Consider the following 21,802-nt stretch of genomic DNA (forward strand, 5'->3'; position numbering starts at 1 on the left):
GCAGTATGAACCCGCCCGACCCGGGAATCTTCTTATCTATACTGCCCTGTGCCCCGGCAATATCCCGGGTTAACAACCCAGGATATTGCCGGGGCGGCAGTATGAAAGTGGTATTATTGATTTTTTCTAGATAACAGAAAATACTACATAACCAATCAAAAAAATGAGTAAGAAAGAATTTATAAATAAGTCAATAATAAGTAATATTTATTAAAGATAAAGTAAGCATATGTTATAGTTACAAATAACTGGGATGTCGAATTGCATTTAACAATATGCCGCTACGAAGTGCTACGGAAATTACTGGTACTATAGAAATAAATGATGGCGATAGATAACTTTATGGAAAAACTCGTCCGCGCTTAACCCCTTGCATCCCAACGACCAAAAAACTTTTTCACATCTCAACAATTTATCAGTTCGTCTGAGAATAACTTTGTAACTTCTTAGCCTAACCAAATAAATTGTATTTATTTTATGAAAGACACAGGGCTTTTATTTGCCAGTGTATTGGAATAAATATATTTCTGTTTTAGAGGCCTTAGAAATGGAAATTGAAACCTTATATCTTCACAAAGCGTGGGGGTGTGCACACAGATTAGAAGAAAGATTTGCATACAAAATTATTAAACACAAATAATTTTAGAGAAGGTAGAATCCAGCTAAATTAGACATTTTATTTGCAATTGTTTTCCCTACATTTTGCTGCCTCCCAGAAGCAGCTGAATGATGCAAAAATTCGCTTTAATATTTACCGTAATACAGGTAAAAAAAAAAGCGCGTCAGCCATGTTCTTAGGAACGTTGCGGACAATTGAATCTGCCCCTTAAACTAAATAGCTTAGTAACCAATTGCTGAGTGTATTCCTTTGTATTTGTAAAACTGGTTTGCTCTAAAGATAAAGCATTAAGGTGACATGTTCTAATACAAAACAGTCATATAAGGATAAGTACAATACCTATTAAATTATGTATTGCACTTAACCTTTAATAATATGATCATATCTAATGATCAGTCCATCTGATTAAACATGTATAGGCAATGAATAAACTGCACGTTTAGCAGAGGGGAGTAGCACAAAGTAATAGCAGCATCTTACATTTAGAAAAGTGTTGGGTTTTTGGGGGATGGTATTTTTCATAAAATGAACTGTAAGTGTCGAACAGTAATTTGACTCCTTCCTTGAACATGAGTACTTCATACCCTGTACACATTAACTTCCAATACAATGCCCTGTTGTGCCTCCATATACTGTCATATGATATATATTCTCATATGATATATACTGTCATGTGATATATACTGCCATGTGCTCTATAATGTCATATGATCTATAGTGTCATGTGATATATACTGTCATGTGAGATATACTGCCATGTGATATATAATGTCATGTAATATATCCAGTCATGTGATATATACTGTCATGTGATATATACTGTCATACTGACATACATAATGAGTGGTCCCACTGCACATTAATGAATACATCCCTTAGTAACTATGGAACCATATGAAACAACATTGCCTTACTGCAGCTATATATTTGTATGTGATACCACAGGATGCTATGTGAAATGTAAAGGAAAATTTGCAGCAAATTTAAAGGGGAAGTTCACCTATGTAGAATTAACACTTTTTCTAATCTGCAGCCCCATGTAGCAGATGGAGATCCCTCCCCATTACCTGAATCCAGAAGCACACATCCCAACATTTAAAGCAGGAAATGAATTAATTATTAATCTACACAAACCACACCCTGATCCACCTAACCACATATTACCGAACCCACACCCACTCTCTGCTTGGTGTCCCCCTTTCCTAGAACATAAACTGTCCTGATTTAAGGGCCATAAAAGGGAGAGGGAATTTTACCCCAAAGTGGGAATTTTTGGGTGGGAAATGGGTGTTATTGGGCTAGAAGTGGGTGTCTCTGGGTGAGGTTTGGTCAGATAGGGTGGGACTTATTTTGTCCCTGTTCCATGAGTCTAAAGTTTGGGAGGTATGTGTAGATGACTTTATTGAGTCCGCACCAAGCACATCTCCCTCTCTGTCACCATCTGCTTCAACATTCCAGTCAATCAAAGGTGTCAGTAGCGCAGGCTGAATCTCAGTGCGCAGAGGGGTGGGGACAGCTGGGCTAGGCCCAATCCTGCACAGGGACCATATCTACAATAATGTGTTATCAAACACTATAAAATACAATTTTAATAACATAGTGATGGAATTACACATATCACAGTTCAAGCATGTAAAGGGGGCCAGTTTAGAGTAAAATACATGCATTTCTTATATTTGTGTAGCCTGCAGTTGGCTGATCAAAGTGACTGTATGTAATTTATGTTCAGCCATAGGTTAGTACAGGTCACCGAGTGATCCAAATGTAAACCAACGCTGTTCTATTTAAGCTTTAAATAAAATGAGGAAAGAGCCAATGCGAGGAGAGGGACTGGGCTTTAAAAGGTCACCAAACCTAAAGTACAAGTTCTCTTATATAAAAGAGCTACTAATAACATTCCCAAATATATAGACATAGGCGTAGGCACGGGGCATTGTGGTGTGCCCAGGTATACCCCCAACGTGTGGCATAATATGAACTGGGGGCACTAATGTGTGGCATAATATGACCTGGGGGTCCTTCTAAACACCCTCCCCCTAGGAGGAGCTAGACCTGGAATTCCGGTGGTGAGCTATGGCACAAACTATGCCTCTCTAGGTTTTCCTGGGAGCACATCCTAATGAAATGTACTGCACCCGCCTATGTATGGGTAAAAGTCCTCATACAATGACATTGATAATATTTAACATTTTATATATATATTTGGTGTGCAACTGAATGCAAGCTATTGTTCTGTGTTATCAGCCATTATTTTTTACTAAAGAAGGCATAGTTCTCCTTCATTGGATTATTGACAGAACGTCGTAGGAAATTATCTCCCCCTCACATCTTTATCATCATCATTTATTTATTTATTTATATAGCGCCACTAATTCCGCAGAGCTGTACAGAGAACTCACTCACATTAGTCTCTGCCCCTTTGGAGCTTACAATCTAAATTCCCTAACATACACATAGACCAAGAGAGACTAAGGTCAATTTAATAGCAGACGATTAACCTACTAGTATGTTTTTGGAGTGTGGGAGGAAACCGGAGCACCCGGAGGAAACCCACGCAAACACGGGGAGAACATACAAACTCCTCACAGATAAGGCCAAGGTCAGGAAATCGAACTCATGACCCCAGCGCTGTGAGGCAGAAGTGCTAACCACTGAGTCACCATGCTGCACAATTATCTCAAATTCTCCTCCATTCCGATATGCTACTGAAACTTTTTCACACATATATGTGAATGTTATCCGTATATCGTGTGTATAAATCAACTTGTGTTCTATTTTTTAGCTGCCATTTAAAATCATCCAGATTATTACAGATACACAGTAGAGACACAAATAAACTATTTCTAAAAGCAGTAAAAAGAACGTACAAAATGCAACAAGGCTCATATGAATGAGCAGCAGAAACGATTGGACACATCGGGCATGAGTCATTAAGGAGAGTAAAGCATAAAAAAGGAGTAACATTTGCACCTGGGAAAAACCATGTTGCATTGGAGGGGGAGGTAAATTTAAAATGTGGGGACAGATTTATAGTTGGGGTAGGACATGTCCTAGATCAACTTTAAATTTCAGTGTAATAATAAAACTAGCAAATATTTGTGTGCTAGATGAAAAAACAGCCAGTATTTAACTTATGCGCAAAATAATAAACTAATTGGCACCCCTTGCATTGTAACATGGTTTATCCCAGAGAACATTTACTCCTTTTTTGCCTTAATGACTCAGGCCCATCATGTCTATAAGATGTAGGATGCAGCATTAATGACCGATATATAATATTGTTTACATAGTATTTACTGGATGAAATGTGATCTAGCACTGACACAGCATGAGCAATATGCTATTCTCGGCGGAGAGGTTCAGTGACAGCAGGAAACCCCCCTCGGAGAAGCAGGAAAGTCGTATTGTGATCCTGTGTTCTGGGCCCTTCTCTATACCTCGGTGTGTGTGTAAGAGTATCCTGTCTCTCTTTAATTACCAGAGTGTTCCTGACACATGGGAGGGAGGGGGACAAGGAGATTGGGAGAGGAGTAAGCAGTGTGTCGGCAGATGTCAGCCAGCTGCGTGGATCAGGGTCTATGAGATTGCTGATCTTACACTTCTCTCTTACAGACTTCTTAAAACAATACAAGTCATGGACCAAAAACTACACAGTCAATAGAGGGGGGAGGAGAGAAGATTAAAACCATATTTGTGCTGTTCTATATGCATCACATATGGAGGAGACTTACAGTACACATTCTTCTACACGGTGCCTGCAGTCTTTCTGAGTTAAATTAATGTGGAGCACGCTGTAATCATCAGATTTACAAACACCGCCAAGCACTTTTCAGAATGATATATATTTTGAGCAGAGCCTGATTAAGACCCCATGGGCACGATGGTGGTTTGGATATCCTTGCCCCCACTCACCCCTTATCAGGGGTGGGTGGGGACAAGGTTAATAAGGGCTTATATGATCTGATTATGAGTAGATACACAATTTCAGAGGCCCACAAGCCCTTGATCACACCCCCTCAGGCTTTTAAACCAAGGTTATAACTGTTACAAAGATCTGAATAGAAGGAAACATTGACCACATATGCATCGAATCAGTTGCTGGGAGCCAGTGCTGGGTCACAGAGCCATTGTCGTGTTTGGTCAAGCACGTTGTGACCAAGCTGGAGGAGATTTAGCATGACGGGGGCCAGTTAGTGTGCTGGGAAGATGGACACATACACAATCGGATGGCGGTGGCCCGTGTCCTCTTCAATCAAGGATTATCAACATGCTTGATAATTATCCAATTGATTAGATGGGCACATCGGCTGTGATAATGGGCTGTTTGCTTATAACCCTAAAGGGTTTTGTTCCCGTCATGTTCATCCTTTTTAAAAAATTCTATTATTCCATTGATTAATAGAATAACAAACCCTTAGTCCAAATTTAACCTCACAGAGGGTAAAAACAAAGTCCTTCTTGTAAAATCCCTGGATCAATCACCCCAAAACATGCCTCCCAACTTAACCAATTTTGGAAAAACAGCCACGATTTGTGGACATTAAAAGGGGAGGGACTTACACTGAGGTGGCAGGAACTTTTCCAAAAAGTGGTTGTAATTAGTTGGAAAGTGGACGTCTTTGGATAGACCAGGGAGATTGTGCAGGGTTTGGGCAGATCTATTAATTATAGCTTCTGATAATAAATGCATCCAATACATTTGAAATACTGTTAGTGGATTTGCCATCACCAGCTCATGTGGCAAGGAATTACACTACCCTTACAGTAAAGAATCCCTTCTTATGCTGAAGATTAAACAGCCATTGACAATTGATGACCCCCTTTCCCTCTGTATAGTCCTTAGTATAAATACTTCATTAGACAAATCTTTGTATTGGCCTCTAATATATTTATACATAGTGATTAGGTCACCTCTACGCACCTTTTCTTCAAAGTCAACAAACATAGTTTTTTCTAACCACTCCCTTCTCTTTATTAATGAGTTTGGAGCCTTTAAACCCTCTCGCATTTAACCTGCTCCCTCTTACAGTGAGGTGCCCAAAAGTGTACCCCATAATCATGATGGTGGACCTTTGGACCTAAGCATGTCATATTACATAATGTCTCAGCAGAACTGCAATTCTATATAACACATTTTTTTTAAATTAAATTAAAATAAAATACTCCTGTACATCAAGACCAGACCAGGCCTTCCCTCCCCACACGCATTTATGAGCCATGGGTGCCCAAGACTCTGTTGCCAGTTCACCAGTTGTCCTTCCTTTGACAATTCACCAGTTGTCCTTCCTTGGACCACTTTTGGTAGGTACTAACCACTGAATACCAGGAACATCCCACAAGACCTGCCGTTTTGGCGATGCTCCGACCCAGTTGTCTAGCCATCACAATTTGACCCAAAGTCGCTCAGATCCTTACGCTTGCCCATTTTGCCCAAGCATTGACTGTTCACTTGCTGCCTAATATATCCCACCCCCTGACAGGTGCCATTGTAACGAGATAATCAATGTTATTCACCTCACCTGTCAGTGGTTTTAATATATATATACGTGTGTGTGTGTGTCTCCGTGTGTGTCTATTTATTGCCGCAATATAACTTTAACAAATGCACCCCATAGTTTTGCAAAAATATATATTTTTTAAAGATCTAAAATGTATAAGCGAAAGATATAAGATAAGGAAGACCAAAGTCCAATTGCAATCCAGTACTTTATATTAATGGGATGTGCAGTTTAGATCACTTCTCCTTTGTCCTAATGCTGCAGAGTCATCAAGCAACAATTTCCCAGCCCCCCCCCCACATTTTTTTTACCTCATTAAAGGTGTTATCCAAACAAATACAAAGTGAAATGAAAAACAAAGGATTAGTGTTGCTGTAAAGTAAGTGTCATTAAAGCTGCCAACACTCATTAAAATCCGATCTTATTAGTCAGGTTCTAAGAGAGTCTATGGGTGACAATTTACTAAGGGTGCACAGTACACTGCGATAGGTAACATTATGTGTGGAAGGATAACATTGCGATAATATTGTATTGCAGGTATCTCCTATGAAATATTTTTTCTTTTAACCTGCAGCTTAATACTGCCAACGAACTCTACAAGTAAATTGCACAAGGGCGGCTAAAGTCCGCACATGCGCATCAGGGGCGCACGCAGGATTGTCAGGGGGGGACCAAAAAAAAACAAAAAATCAAAACACACGAGAGAGTTGCTGCGCATGCGGCAGCTCCGTTTCGGCAGCACTGTACTATACAGCAGCCGCGGTGCTGTCAAAGAAGCATCCGCGGCGGTCCTGTATACAATACAGCACCGCTGCTGTATAGTACAGTGCCGCTATGGTAGGCACTTAGTTAGCGGAGGGGGGGGTTTCTGGAGACCCAGAAACCCCCCCATCCCCCTGCGTGCGCCACTGCGCATAGAGACCTGACTGAGAAGGAGGTCAAGTGAAGAGACAGCTAAAATCCTGGGATGGTGTTATTTTGCCGGGAAATAATGTTTATCTCTGGTTTGTAAATTATCGCAGTCCCTATAGAATTCTAACCAATGAAAAGTAGGTTAATGCAAATCTCTGATTTCTCCTGCGTTAACCTCTTCATAAATTGAGAAGATATTTGTGATGGGCATTCTCAGGACAAAACTGCTTTTTTTTCTCCAGTTTTATGGCTCATCGCTCCTTTGTAAATAGACCCCTAAATACGAACAGACATTGATGTCTGAATCGACTGTTTTAATTTGCAGTGGTGAAACTGAAGTTTGAATCGTATCCAGTGCTTGTCTTGTCATAGAACTCACCGGAACTGAGTTACGGCACCTTTTTTTGATGGATTTTCCAAGTTTTAGAAGTAACTTTTGAACATTTGATGTTTGGTCCACCAGGACTTGAATCGCCCTGTCGAGCGTAGCAGGTCGGCGGCAAAATCATTAAAACGGTGGATGCAGGCTGCTTGTGTGTCGAGTCAGATGCATGCGTACATCGTCCGCGCTGGTTGTGATGGCGCTGCTCGGCTTGTGGCGCTGCTCAGCTTGTGATTGGTCATGTGATTACTGCGCGCGGCGACCGTTATGTTTCGTTACACAACTGACGTGTGTGGGTGTGTGTACAGTGATTAACTACGTGGCGTGAGTTCCGGCACCTTTTTTCTTACAAAAAAAGCACTGATCGTGTCTATTCTAAGCATGCAAAGTCCAGCAATGCTACAATGTGTGAATCCAGCGTTCAGCTTTCATCTGATCGATTTAAACAAAAAACCTGAACGTTTCTTAAAAAATTTTTATTGCAATTTGTCTGCTGTAATTACAAATTCATCTACCCGTCCCTACAGCCCGCCCTATGCTCTACACGGGGAAACGCTGTTGTATTTATGGCCAGGTTAGTCTGAGCACGAGACAGGCAGCTGTGTCAGCATTCTTGTTTCTGCTCACGACCCGACAGAGAGAGAGCGGAGTCTACAAGTTACAGTTGTTTTCATTTGCAGAAACAGAGGCCTGAATGGACACGTGCATGTTTATGATCTCACAGTAACGAGATCTTGCCTCTGAATAATTCAGACCCGCTCGCTGAAGTGCAAAAATAACAGAGGCAGATGATTTTCCTGTGCGTTTTATTTTTATATTTTGCTTCCAGGGGGTAGCACCTCTCGCACGGCCGCGGGAAGGTTCACTATGTCTGTTTAGATAAGTCAGGCTCATCTGCAAAAAAGAGAAATAAGTTTGTCCATTATTCAAGGAAGGAACCAATTTTTTTTTTAAGGAAAACTGTCCAATATTAAAAAGAAGGAGCCCATACGACAATAGGCTTTAATAACTTTGCAGTAAGGTTCAACATTTGCACATGCTCACAGCAACCAATCAGCAATTAGATCTATCCAGGGCACCTCAAAACAATGTTAACGAATAAGATATAACGATGGCAGTCGTATTCAGGCAATGGAAGATTATTGTGTCCAATATAACGAAAGGCATTTTCTAGAACAGTTTCTAACTGACTCCAGGGGGTAAATGTATCAAGCTGAGAGTTTTCTGGCGGGTTTGAAAAACCAAACAGATTCTAGCTATCATTTATTTAGTACATACTCCGGGAGACTCCCGAAATCCGGGTAGGTCTCCCGGACTCCCGAGACACCAGGCAAGTATCCCACATGCTGGAATTTATTTGCCATAATGACGCGATTCGCGCTGAATCGCGTCATTTTGGCCCTGCCTCCCGCGACAAAAATTAAATTTCTGTCACGGGGCGGGGCCAAAATGACGCAATTGACCGCGCCCCACCCCTCCCGCCCTCCTAATACGCCCCCCCTGCCCAGGATCTCCCGTAATTAACAATGCAAAGGTTAGCAAGTATGATTTAGTACATTCTACTAAATGACAGCTGGAATCTAATTGGTTGCTATAGGCAACATCTCCACTTTTCAAACCCACCGGAAAACTCTCAGCTTGATACATTTACCCCCCAGGTTTAGTGGATATTGATACAGTTTGGGGATATCCTAGTAAACCAACAGATGTATCACAAGAACAACATAGTAACATTTTATGCCAGATGAATTATATTCACATCTTTTATGTTACATTTAAGAGAGTAGGAATTTTTGAGAAATGACTTTTAAGGACAATAAGGCTTACAGTCTTCAGCGCACAGTGCAGGCAGCCGTTCTATGCCAACCAATCGCAAGCCTATCGTTTCACTAGGAATGATGGATATCATTGAGGTATGAGGCCTGAAGTGCCTCTTGCCTCAGTGATGTGTCTAGTGCCTAAGTAATAGGCTGCATCCTGTACACAGGAGACAGGTACACTTTAATAAACTTTAGTCTGTAACTGAAAGTATCCAAGGAATGTGTCAGTTGATACTATCTGATGTTATGACTAGCCATAAGGGATCATAAACATGATAAACGTGTTGGACATTCTATTCGTTCATACTCGGAAATACATTTTTTTTTTGCCATAAAAGCACTAGGCTCTCGGACACTACCCGGCCCATGCAAGAACTCATCAATTACATTTTAAATGCTGCTAAATGCTTAATTGCTGCTTTCTGGACAAATACTTCCTCCCCTTGCTCTAAGACACTATCAACAAAGTTTGGTCAATCTATAGAATGGAAACATCACAGCAGTCCTCAAAGACAAACCAGTGAATTTAAAAAATACATGGTGTTCCTGGACGAATTACTAAAATGCCGGACCTCCATTAATAACTGTTTAAATTACCCCCGTACTTATAACACATGTTTTCTATATGTTTGGATGACTTTTACACCTACATGATAGACATGGATAACCTAGATCCACTTTCTCACAACTATGCATATCATTTATTACCTTCTCCATCATTTGATTCACAGTTTAATAAGTAGCAAACCCCTATGCCCCTCCCTCAACCTTTCTCTCCCCATGTTTGTCCCCCCTCAAATAACATACATATTACCCTTCTGTAATTCTGAGTTTTCCTCAATGTTTGTAAACATCGTGTCATTCATATGTATAATGTTTGGTATGTTCTGCATATATTGTTTTGTAAAATTCAATAAAAATTACATTTAAAAAAAAAAAAAAAAAACCCACTAGGCTCCAGGCCAAAAATAAAGTGTCTCCCTTTGGGAGAAAGACTAAGGAATTAGAAAGTATTGTACTAAACGTGTAGTAGATTCGTGGAACCAACGTCCAGTACATGTCATTGGAAAAATATGATTAATGTATGCAGTGTATTTCATAGTGAGATGTGTTACACTAATTACAACAGCTGGTTATATAAATTGTGAGAGGGGGGTAGCGAGTCCAGGCTGCCTTAGAAATAGCCCCTTTGCTAGCATGATTTCGGGGACATCTGCATTCTGGTTGACCTAGCCATCAACTGCAAGAGAAATGATGGGGACCAGTTTATAGCATGTCACCTGCAACTGAATTCATGCCTGGGCCATGGATGTGTTTCTGTGTTTGTCATCTTCTCGTACATCATGACAAAGCAAAGACCCCCATTCAGGACATGACCCCATTTAATTAGACACTTTTAATGGAATGGTCTTTATTAGCAGGGTTAGGGAAATCAAGGTTAATTTGAAAGGAAAAAAAATTGCAGAGAATTATAGGTTCTCAATTAGTTATATCACTTCCCAATTAGCAGCCAAATTACTCAATAAGAAGAGAAATCGGTATGATCTATATAACTATATTTACAATTTACATTAAATCATTTTAAGTAAGTCTTATAAATGCTATCTATTCCCTATTAAATGCATCTAACTCATTTCTAGGCAAACAAAACTCTCTGTTTACAATTAAGGACCCTATAGACTGAACAAATTGGTGAAAGTCACTTTGAGTTTCTACTTGGTATTTTGGGTAGTTCATCTGACGAGGACAATGCAGAGATTCTCTGTATATATAATGGGTATGAAGTAGTGACACCTATCTGTCCTGTAGGGTTCTGTGTTTAGGTGACAACTCTGTGGGCACTGGAGCTCCTAGTCCTGGTAGACTTATCTGTGCAGAGTTGTGGTGAAGTTGACCGTCTCTACCATTGGATGTGGTAGTCGGAGTCCTCACTGTAGCCCTGTAGTGGTAGTCTCGGCTGTCACTGCTTGAGCCCCCCCTCCTGTGGTACTGACCTGAGGCTGGTCAGAATACCCTTGCTTCATAAAGGGCTTTATGGCTCTGGAGTTTGGGGTAAAGGGCGTCGTCTTTAGACGATGGCCTGAAGCTGCACGTTTGAGCGCTTTTAGGCTTTTGCACCTTTTTTTTTTGCTCTTGGGGCATGAAAGCACCGATCTTGAGTTTTCCAAAAATAAAAAAATAATACTGTCAGTGTTGTCAGTGCATTGCTATTGATATTTATTGGTTCAGCTCAGGCAGGATGTTTTCTTGTGCCCCAGGGGTGACCCATTTGGATAAAGGTGCCTTCTGTGGCATTTTGTGGCTTGAGGTAGACAGATTTTGCTTCTTTTAGTTGTGTGAGAGTCTTGTGGTATCTTATTGGTTCAGGGGAGTAAACTCTCAGCCAGTTCTGCTTGAATATAGGCGGTGATCAATATAGCGGTAGGTTCTAAATAAAGACTTAGGGGTAAATGTATCAAGCTGAGAGTTTTCTGGTGGGTTTGAAAAACCAATCAGATTCTAGCTATCATTTTGTAGATTGTAGATTTTGGGAGAAGAATCGTACCTGGGTCTGTCCGGTTTCCCTACAAGAAGGCAGGGTAGAATTCTTCTGTTTAAGTTGTGATTATATATTGTCACATGTAACACTCTAAAACTGTTGGTGCCCTGGATATTCTCTGTGGTCTCCTGAGACGATATTCTGTACTGACGCGCAGTTGTTATTTGTTAGGAAGGAGTTAAAGATTCTGGGGTCCTCCCATAAGAACTGTAGCAAACCGGTAATCACTGCTCTGTCTTCCACAGTTATTCAGCAAATCCTGTTCACCTGGTCCTACTGGCCTCTCTCTCTTCCCTGATTCCTGTGCTGAAGTGTGATCCTGGCTAATCATCTGTCCTGAACTAAACTGCAGTATTATTCCTGCTTCACCAGTATTCATGCAGTATTCCCTCATATCTCCAATCACCTATCTATCTATCTATCTATCATCTACCTCATATCTATCTATCTATCTATCTATCTATCTATCTTCTACCTCATATCTATCTATCTATCATCTATCTATCTATCTATCATCTACCTTATATCTATCTATCTATCTATCTTCTACCTCATATCTATCTATCTATCATCTACCTCATATCTATCTATCTATCATCTAACTCATATCTATTTATCTATCTATCTATATATCTATCATCTACCTCATATCTATCTATCTATCTATCTATCTATCTATCTATCTATCTATCTATCAGCTACCTGCTATCTATCTATCTATCTATATATCTATCATCCACCTCATATCTATCTATCTATCTATCTATCTATCTATCTATCTATCTATCTCATATCTATCTCTATCTACCTATCTCATACCTATATCTATCTATCTATCTATCTCATGCCTCTATCTATCTTTCTATCTATCATCTATTTATCTCATAACTATCGATCCGACAAGTTTCTGGCACCAGACTCCCATTGTACGTATCTTACATCCTTCTATCCCAGGCACACCGAAACACCCAGTAGTTCTCACTAATCATGTCCTGTAAGCAGCTAGTGCCTTATAGTAAGATCACCACCTTGAGCATATAAACAGTATTATACATGAACCTCCAAATAAATGTAACTCCATCTGGACAGCCTGCACCTCCCACCTTCAGGCCAATCAGACATCAACTACTTAGTTACACATATCTGAACATGTGTTGAGCTGTATCCCCGTTCCCCCGTTGTACTAACCGGGCTCCTTACTTCTCCTCTCGAGATCCTGGTTGAAAGGCCAATCACAACAACTACTGTACCGTCTACCAGGCTCTGACCTTAATTTTGTTGCATTTTAGCTTTTTGAGATGTTTGCTTCAGACTATTGTAACTAACTAATTGTGTCAGGCGCCGCCTCCGCACCCCACAAAAGTGCCGTAGACGGTCGCCTTCGTCGGCAATCAGCTGCACTAATCACCTCCGCCCCCCCATCAGCGCCAGAAGGGTGCCAGAGTATTGGTTTACTTCCTCGGTGTTCCTGTGTTTACCTAGTTATTGCTTGCTATAGTGGTTCTTGACTCGGCTGCCTGACTTCTGTCCTGGATATCGTTTTGTACCTCTCTGCCCGTTCTGGTTTGATCTTCGGCCCATCCCTGACCATTCTGCTGATTATCTACGTTGTACTGCGCTACCGCTGGCTCCAACCCGGACTGTATGACCATTCTACTTCTTTTACTGCGCTGGTTACTATCTGGGAGAACCGCGACCTGTGCACCTCATGCAGCGAAGTCCATACCTCCTTGCGGGGGTCCCTGGTGGACACCGGGGGTGCATTAGACTCCGCACCTCCTAGTTTAGTAGTGCCAATACCAGTCAGTAATTATTCGTGTCCCTAGTATGCGACATATTGGAATTGTAAGGACAAAGTTTGGTCTATACCAATCCCCCCCTCCCCAGGCTATCACCTCCCTGATTTTATTACTGAACCCATAAATGTATTCTTGGCCTTGCGGCACACTATTGGGGAAAGACATAATTTGGCGCGATGTAAGCATGTGTTGAAACAATCAAGCCGCTTTTCCTCTTTATTGATCATTATTGTTTAACTATAGGCTGCCATATATTCCATAGCGCTGAATAATAATTTTACAAATATGACATACATAAATATAACACACGTACTAACAGATATTTGAATACACTTAAGCATAGGAACACGCACACGGGTAGACAAGGGCTAGCAATTACAGCTAGCACAAATACTGGTACAAATTCCATGCGTGTGAGTGAACAAACAGCAGACGGTTCAGCTTAAGACATAACATCAGGGTCATACGAGGTGGACAGACATGAGACGTAGGGTAGAGAGGATGAGTATGTTCAGATGTCTCTGACCTTTCTCTTGTATGATGCATATTGCGATTTAAATTCATGACCAGCTCTCTGCACAGTAGCACCAACAGTTAAAGACTGAAACTGAACATAACTTAAGGTGTTTATATATTTTTACAAGAAAATTTTGTGCGTACAGGGATAAGACTATTCAGAATAGTTTCACATTTACTTGCATTAGTGTGTGTGTGGGGGGGGGGGGAGTTGCTCTCTTTCAACTGACTTGATTTTAATCTTTCTTATTATTTCTACTCTATTCTTTCTCTTTTGTAAACAGTGTTTATATATGTGACAACTCTGATAGCCGATTTGTTCAATGGGCAGGATGGTGGTTTAGTGGTAAGCACGTCTGCCACAAAGCACTGAGGTCATGAGTTTGATTCCCGACAATGACCTTGTGTGGAGTTTGTATGTTCTCTTGTTCTCCCCGTGTTTGCGTGGGTTTTCCTCCAGGTGCTCTGGATTCCTCCCACACACCAAAAACATACTGGTAGGTTAATTGGCAGCTAATATATTGACCATAGACTCTCTCTGTGTGTTAGTGAATTTAGACTGTAAGCTCCAATGGGACAGGGACTGAAGTGAACGAGTTCTCTGTACAGCGCTGCGGAATTAGTGATACTATATAAATAGCTGCTGATGGTGATGATTTTAGAAATCGAACCAAGTATATCGATCACAATGACCTCTGAGCACCATCACTTTCTGTTCAGGATCTACGAGATGCCTATAAAGATCAATGATCAATGCACAATGATCGATATATGACCACGTGTGCTGTTATTCTCCGATAATCCATTTAAACTCATTGCCAGATTGGATTTAGATCCAGTGTGTTGAGCAGTCAGAACTACCTTCTAATGGGTACATTCAGCTCCTCTGTTGTAGGGCTCCCCTTATTTTTAAAATTATAAAACAAAGACATCCCTTGGACATGAAATCTGCTCAGGCCTTAAAATCCAGCTCATGCTCCTAAATAAGATAAGAAAAAAAGTTATTGGACACCTGTGAAAACTGTTATTTTGGGTTCCTTTAAAGCTATTATATATTTAAAATTATGGAAATATAAGTATTTTGGGTGGAAAAATGGGGACTGTACTTGAGAAAGTAGGACCCACGGAAGCCAGCTTTGTTGACATGTTGGGCCACTGTTGGCTGGGTTTCAGAACTCAGATACGTTATTGTGTGTGTTTCAGACAATAGATATAAATTAGCTGAGGCTTCAGGAGAAGCCTCAGTAACATAATGACTTTCTTGCTGCTAATTGTTATTATTATCCAATAACTATAAAGCACTTAGGCATGAAATATTTTTTTTAAAGTTCGAGATTTAAAAAAAGAAAAAAAAAGTTTAGCTGTTGTCGTTCTATTTGTGACCCAGAGACAGCCGCAGGTTATTATAGCGCTTATTGAATAGACTATTCTTGCAGTGAGTTGCAGATTAATTTAAGGCAAGGTGACTGTGGATTGTAAACTTTCTATGATCTTTGGGTTATTCTTGCTGTATGTGTGCGTTTAGTTAGCACAACATACATTCTGCAGAGCTGTACGATACGGGAAATTGTAATCAAGACAAAACCACAAACAACAGAAGAATACTGAAACAAGACTTATATATTTACCCGATCATATCACTTTACAATGTAAATGAGCAGGGAACATGAGAGACATAATATATGAATGGTACAGGACAGGGGGCTAGATTTACTAAGCTGCGGGTTTGAAAAAGCGGGGATGTTGCCTATAGCAACCAATCAGATTCTAGCTGTCATTTTGTAGAAGGTACTAAATAAATGAAAGCTAGAATCTGATTGGTTGCCATAGGCAACATCCCCACTTTTTCAAACCTGCAGCTTAGTAAATCTAGCCCAGGGTCAGGGAAGAAGAAAGATTGTAGATGGGACTTTACTTTGAGGCACAAAACTGCAGTGAAGATAGAGCTGTATCCAATGCACAGGACAGAGTTGGAATGTGTCGTATCCAAGGTCAAAACAAATAAATATTTCAACTTGGTAGAAATAAAGGCATTGGAGACAAAACACTGAAGGCAGAGAAAGCAAAAAGGCACATACAAAACAGTAATTCTTTGGTTATCGTTTATTTGTATAGCGCCACCATATTAGGTAGCGCTGTAGAGAAAATATATAGACATGCACATCAGACCCTGCCACATTGGAGCTTCCAATCTAAATTCCATACCACACACGCACAATAGAGTTCATTTTTGTCTTTAGCCAATTCACCTGTATGTATGTTTTTAGACTGTGGAAGGAAAGTGCACGTGTTTTGGACATTTTTCAACGCTGTATTGTGTGTAATAAATAAATAAATCGTTAAACATACACACTGTCACCAGTTACATTAATAATTTGCTTTCAGGAAGTTTTCAGGGATACAAAGAATCAATTTAAACCCATGAATTAGGAAGTGCTATTGAATTGCAAAATTATAACAAATACATAAATAACAGCCTAATACTAATATATATATTGTATGACAGATGTGTATAGTTTGGGAACTAAGCATTACTTTAAATTTGAAATCAATAAAAAAAAATCTTTTGAACAATATTTATGAAGGCATCAATTAAAGTCAAAATGGCACCACATCAGGGATGAATGAAACAGTTGTACAATACATCCTCTGCATGACATTTACATAATAAATATTTAGCATGTATTACTCATTTTCTATTGAATGACTTGATCATAAGTGAAATAATTTACCTCCTCTGTAAATCCGCACAAGGGATTTGTTTCCTCCTTTCCGGCAAAAACAAGAAGCATTATGTAAAACTGAATAACAATTTTACGCTTAAAGTACCAGAAAGACAGGCATTGCTGGACTGATTATAGATGGGTTTAATCCTGCCCGTAATATAGTCATTGGTCCTGGCTGCACAAGTTACACACATTTTCTTTGAAGCAAAACATACAGCCTGATTATCTTATTGTTGGACTTTTTATTACTGAAGTTAGATCCTAAATTTTCTTCACAGGTCAGAAAAAAGGTTCTAGAGAATGAATCAATGAAAACCGAACTCGGGATAATCGCTCAACAAATTAGAATAAGGGAGATTGGCTTCTCTCTAGTGTCACTGTAGCCAGCAAGTTATATTAAGTCCTCTATTCCGCCCCTGGGCCACATATCGTTTCCAAACCTTAAGCTGCCTTGTGGAGAATTCAGGTCCTTTATTACAGGTACTAAATGTATCAATCTATAGAAGTGGTTCCCAAACTGTGCGCCTAGGCTCCCTGGGGTGTCTTGACGATCTCTCAGGGGTGCCTCGGTCAGGGCCAGTGGTAAGCAAGGCGGGGGACTACTTGGCAATTATTTTGGCTTAGGTGTGCCTTCAAAAAATTATGGAGACCCTAAGGGTGCCTTGAACTGAAAAAGTTTGGGATCCACTGATCTATAGTGTTGTACAATCTAGATGATCGCAGCGTACTTCCCTGCTCTTCTGAAATGTCCTGAAATTCGGGTTGTTCTCCCTAACCCACAGGAGAGCCGGCTTTTCTCCCAGATCCAGGTGAAGATGGCTTCAATGACGCGATTCGCAGAGAATTGCGTAATTTTGGCCCTGCCTCCACAGTGCCATAACGTGGGAGCGCTGCATTTCGCCACGGGAGCGTGGCCAAAACAACACGATTTTAAACTTCAGCCACTGCATAATTGCAAAATAACCTCCCCCCAGGATCTCCCAGAGGGAAGAGCTTAAAAGTAAGCAACTATGTATTGTAATTCCTCTTAACCAGAAGTGTGTAGGTTACAGGCGTCATATAAGTGAGACCCTCTCACTATAGGTCTCTAGTTTTTGTCTATGACCTACATTTAGTTAGGCATATGCCCATTGGTTGACGCTCAAGCTCAAACATGGAGATCTCCCCGTTAAAGTGAGTAAAACACTCATTAACAGTCCCATCAAGCTGTATCCCTACCAGAATTGCTTGCATGACCTCATTATTGTCTCTCTGGCGTAGATTTATCAAACCTTCTAAAAAGGAACACTGGAGGTGTTGCCCATAGCAACGGATCACATTGGGCAGCACGGTGGCTCAGTGGTTAGCACTTCTGCCTCACAGCACTGAGGTCATGAGTTCAATTCCCGACCATGGCCTTATCTGTGTGGAATTTGTATGTTCTCCTCGTGTTTGCGTGGGTTTTCTCCGGGTGCTCCGGTTTCCTCCCACACTCCAAAAACATACTAGTAGGTTAATTGGCTGTATTTAAATTGACCCTAGTTTGTCTCTATCTATGTGTGTGTGTGCATGTTGGGGAATTTAGACTGTAAGCTCCAATGGGGCAGGGACTGATGTGAGTGAGTTCTCTGTACAGCGCTACGGAATCGGTGACGCTATATAAATAAATGGTGATGATGATGACATTGTAGCTACTATTTATTAGCACATATTAGCTAGAATCTAGTCAGTACACTCTAGAAAATAGTAGAATGCACTAGCTTGAATATAATTGGCTGCTATGGACAACATCTCCACTTTTTTTGGTTTATCTTAAGAAGGTTTGATAAATCACCCCTTATGTCTATCTACACCTCCATATCTTTTCAGGGACATTTATAAACTGCAGAAATACAGCATAGCCCATGTAGAGGTGCAGATGCTTTGGATGAAATATTGCAGCACTTCCGCAGTCTGTGGTCAAAGTGCACTGCAAAAAAAGAAGTCTCTAGTCTTACTGTCACGTTTAGATTCTTAATTCACTTAAAACTTTTCTTTTTTTTCCCTAAAATACTACTTGTGTGTCTTTTAATAATATGGGTCAGTAACAAGACTTTCAATAGATTGGTTTATGTGCTAATTTTTATGTGTTTTGGCTATAAAATGTATCTAAACTAATTAAAAGTTGTTCCATTAAAAGTAGTTAGTTAGCACCAGTTGCATTCATCTACAAACATCTGGTCAAAACGCCTTTGTGAACGCACACTGAAGCAAAAGACTCAAAATATACTTTAAGGGCTAGATTTACTAAGCTGCGGGTTTGAAAAAGTGGGGATGTTGCCTATAGCAACCAATCAGATTCTAGCTTTCATTTATTTAGTACCTTCTACAAAATGACAGCTATAATCTGATTGGTTGCTATAGGCAACATCCCCACTTTTTCAGACCCGCAGCTTAGTAAATCTAGCCCTTAGACTTCTTTTGGACTGCATTAGAAAACTTCACCCAGCAAAGCATAAAGGGGAAAGTTAAGAAAATTGATGTAAAATTAAAAAGGTGGTGTTGCCCGTAGCAGCCAAACATATGTTTGCTTTTCTAAGCTGCCCACGTCCAACAAGATTTAAACCATCACCCAGAGCGAATAATTGCTCATCCCACTTCCGACACCATCTTGCCATGCTAATCCGTGTGACTGTCAGTAAGAACAGGCATAAAATAGATAGGTCCATGATACCACAAACAAGCTAACTTTTTTTGTGCTGAATATGTGACATGGTGTAGGCGGTGGATTCAAAAATGTGAAAGTGCCTGAACTAATGACAAACGTATTTGCAACATAATATTCATGTCTTTGTGCTTACTGAAACATGATTCCTGTTAAATATCATGAGTCATTTTTTTTCTGTTTTGAAGTCGCATATAGTGAGTTACATGAGAACTAGCAAATTGCTATAATTTAGAGCTATTGTGTAATAAGTTTTTTCTTTGCTTTTGCTGCAGGTAATTTGCTGCCGGTGACAGCTGAGACATGCGATCGTCAGCTTCTAGGCTCTCAAGTTTTTCATCTAGAGACTCGTTATGGACTCGGTAGGTGACCTCTTATTTAAAATAATTATTATTTGGAGCCTCTTTAATATGGTGAAATCCGGCCATGAAAATTATTCATTAATCCATTTTAGCACTCAGAAAAATAAACCTCAAAGGTATTTAAAGGGATTTTATCTCTTGAGAAAAACAACTCGGGCAAATATTTTATCCTGCTCTAAGGAGAGATTCGTTGTCATCTATTTAGAGAGCTAAATTTAAATTTTACATTGAAACAAATGGGACTACAGTCTTTATCTCTGTAGCATTTTCCCAATTAATGGCAGATTTATTAAAGGGCAAAAAGCCCTATTTTGATGGTGATAGGCTTTTTTTGCTTTGTCTTATACATGTTGAGCAGTGATGGGCAAACTACGGCCCGCGGGCCAGATCCGGCCCACTTAGAGGTTCTATCCAGCCCGCCAATATTTTAAATTTTTATATTAAAATATGCATAAAATTATTAGGGCCGACCCTGTGTGTCAGAACCTTCATTTTTATGCCTTCCCAGCTATTTCCTCCATTACACTTCATCCTCCTTCCTAAAAGGACACTTCGTATGTCAATCACTCAAACACTTGCCCGCCCCCTAATGGCTGAAAGTCATGTGAGAAGAGCCATTAGGGGGCAGGCAAGTGTTTGGGCTGGGCCATATACTAAGGCGGATTTCGATTGGCTGCTGTGTTATCAGTTAGTGGCTCACCAGAAAGATGGATCTGCAACAACCAGCTGAAATAAGTGCTGTGTCTGTACGATCACTGCACTTATAGAGGTAACACTGCTGTATAACACCCTCCCGTCCCATTCAAAACATTTGTATTTGAGTTTTTTAATAAATTATATTGGCCCGCTTAAAGTTTTTCTTTTTTATTTGGCCCGCTCCTGAAAAAGTTTGCCCATCACTGATGTAGAGTGTTAAGTATGACCCGCTCTCATCTAAGTATCATGGCAGTAAATATGTATGTACCGTATTTTTCGCTCCATAAGACGCACCTGACCATAAGACGCACCTAGTTTTTAGAGGAGGAAAACAGGGAAAAAAATATTCTGAACCAAATCTCGAATCTTCTGAACCAAATGGCACTGCTAATATGGCTATGAGGTGTCAGTCCATGTGTTCGAATGAATAGCAATAATAAAGTCTAAATACCTGGTTGCCGTGGGGACACTCAAGCAAACTTTGTAAAAACCAAAATTTTTGCCCATGACTGTATGACAGCAAAATATTTAAAAGCAAACAGGGGTGTTTCTAGTGCAAAATTATTGCAAATGTGATTTACAATAGCAGTAATAAACTGCTATGTCCTGTCAATTATATTTCTATCCTTCATTTTGATAATTAATAGTAATAAAACTCAAAATATTAGTCACTTATAAAATAGGTCTGAATGACAGTTATAGAGAGAAGATGCATAATAAAAAGTATTGCGCTCAATTACCACTTGCAAACAATCAAAATGCAATTGGGATGTGATATGACATAAAAGCAACCAATAAAGACAAAGATTTAATAAAATAAATAGTCACACAAGCAGATAAATGAATAAACAGTGCATTTGACACCATATAATTGGTGCATGTCAATCAATCGGCAAATGTCCAAGTAAATGCCACTAATTGAATCCTATACCAGCGGGAATAGATCGATTATATGGTAGGGACCTAGATAACTACAGTCCATATGTTGCAGAATGTCCATCCATAATAGAAGGAGATGCTTTAAAAGAAAAACCACTATACCTGGTGGTTCACGATAGTCCAGACCACGGTATGGTAACACTTGAGGTACCTGATCGAGATGTAGGATCCGGAAACTTGAAACAATTAGTCGGCTAGCGGTGGCGCTCATAAGACATGTGGAACTGGGTGTGCCAGCAGAGAACCTAGCGTGCGTTCCACTGAGGAACGCAGAAACCGGAAATCCTGTGATGTCATGAGCGTCCCCACGG

General features: G+C 40.2%; 1 protein-coding gene across 1 annotated transcript in view; it reads left to right on the forward strand.

The window, feature by feature from the left end:
* Window positions 1-21,802, forward strand: part of ASAP1 (ArfGAP with SH3 domain, ankyrin repeat and PH domain 1) — a 205,368-nt gene that overhangs the window by 12,786 nt on the left and 170,780 nt on the right. Inside the window, exon 2 of the mRNA XM_075211471.1 lies at window positions 19,770-19,856. Coding sequence (XP_075067572.1) covers window positions 19,798-19,856 — 59 coding nt within the window. The 5' untranslated portion in view covers window positions 19,770-19,797. The remainder of the gene's footprint in view (window positions 1-19,769; window positions 19,857-21,802) is intronic.

Source organism: Mixophyes fleayi, chromosome 5 (assembly GCF_038048845.1).
Source record: "Mixophyes fleayi isolate aMixFle1 chromosome 5, aMixFle1.hap1, whole genome shotgun sequence".
Lineage (NCBI taxonomy): Eukaryota > Metazoa > Chordata > Amphibia > Anura > Limnodynastidae > Mixophyes > Mixophyes fleayi.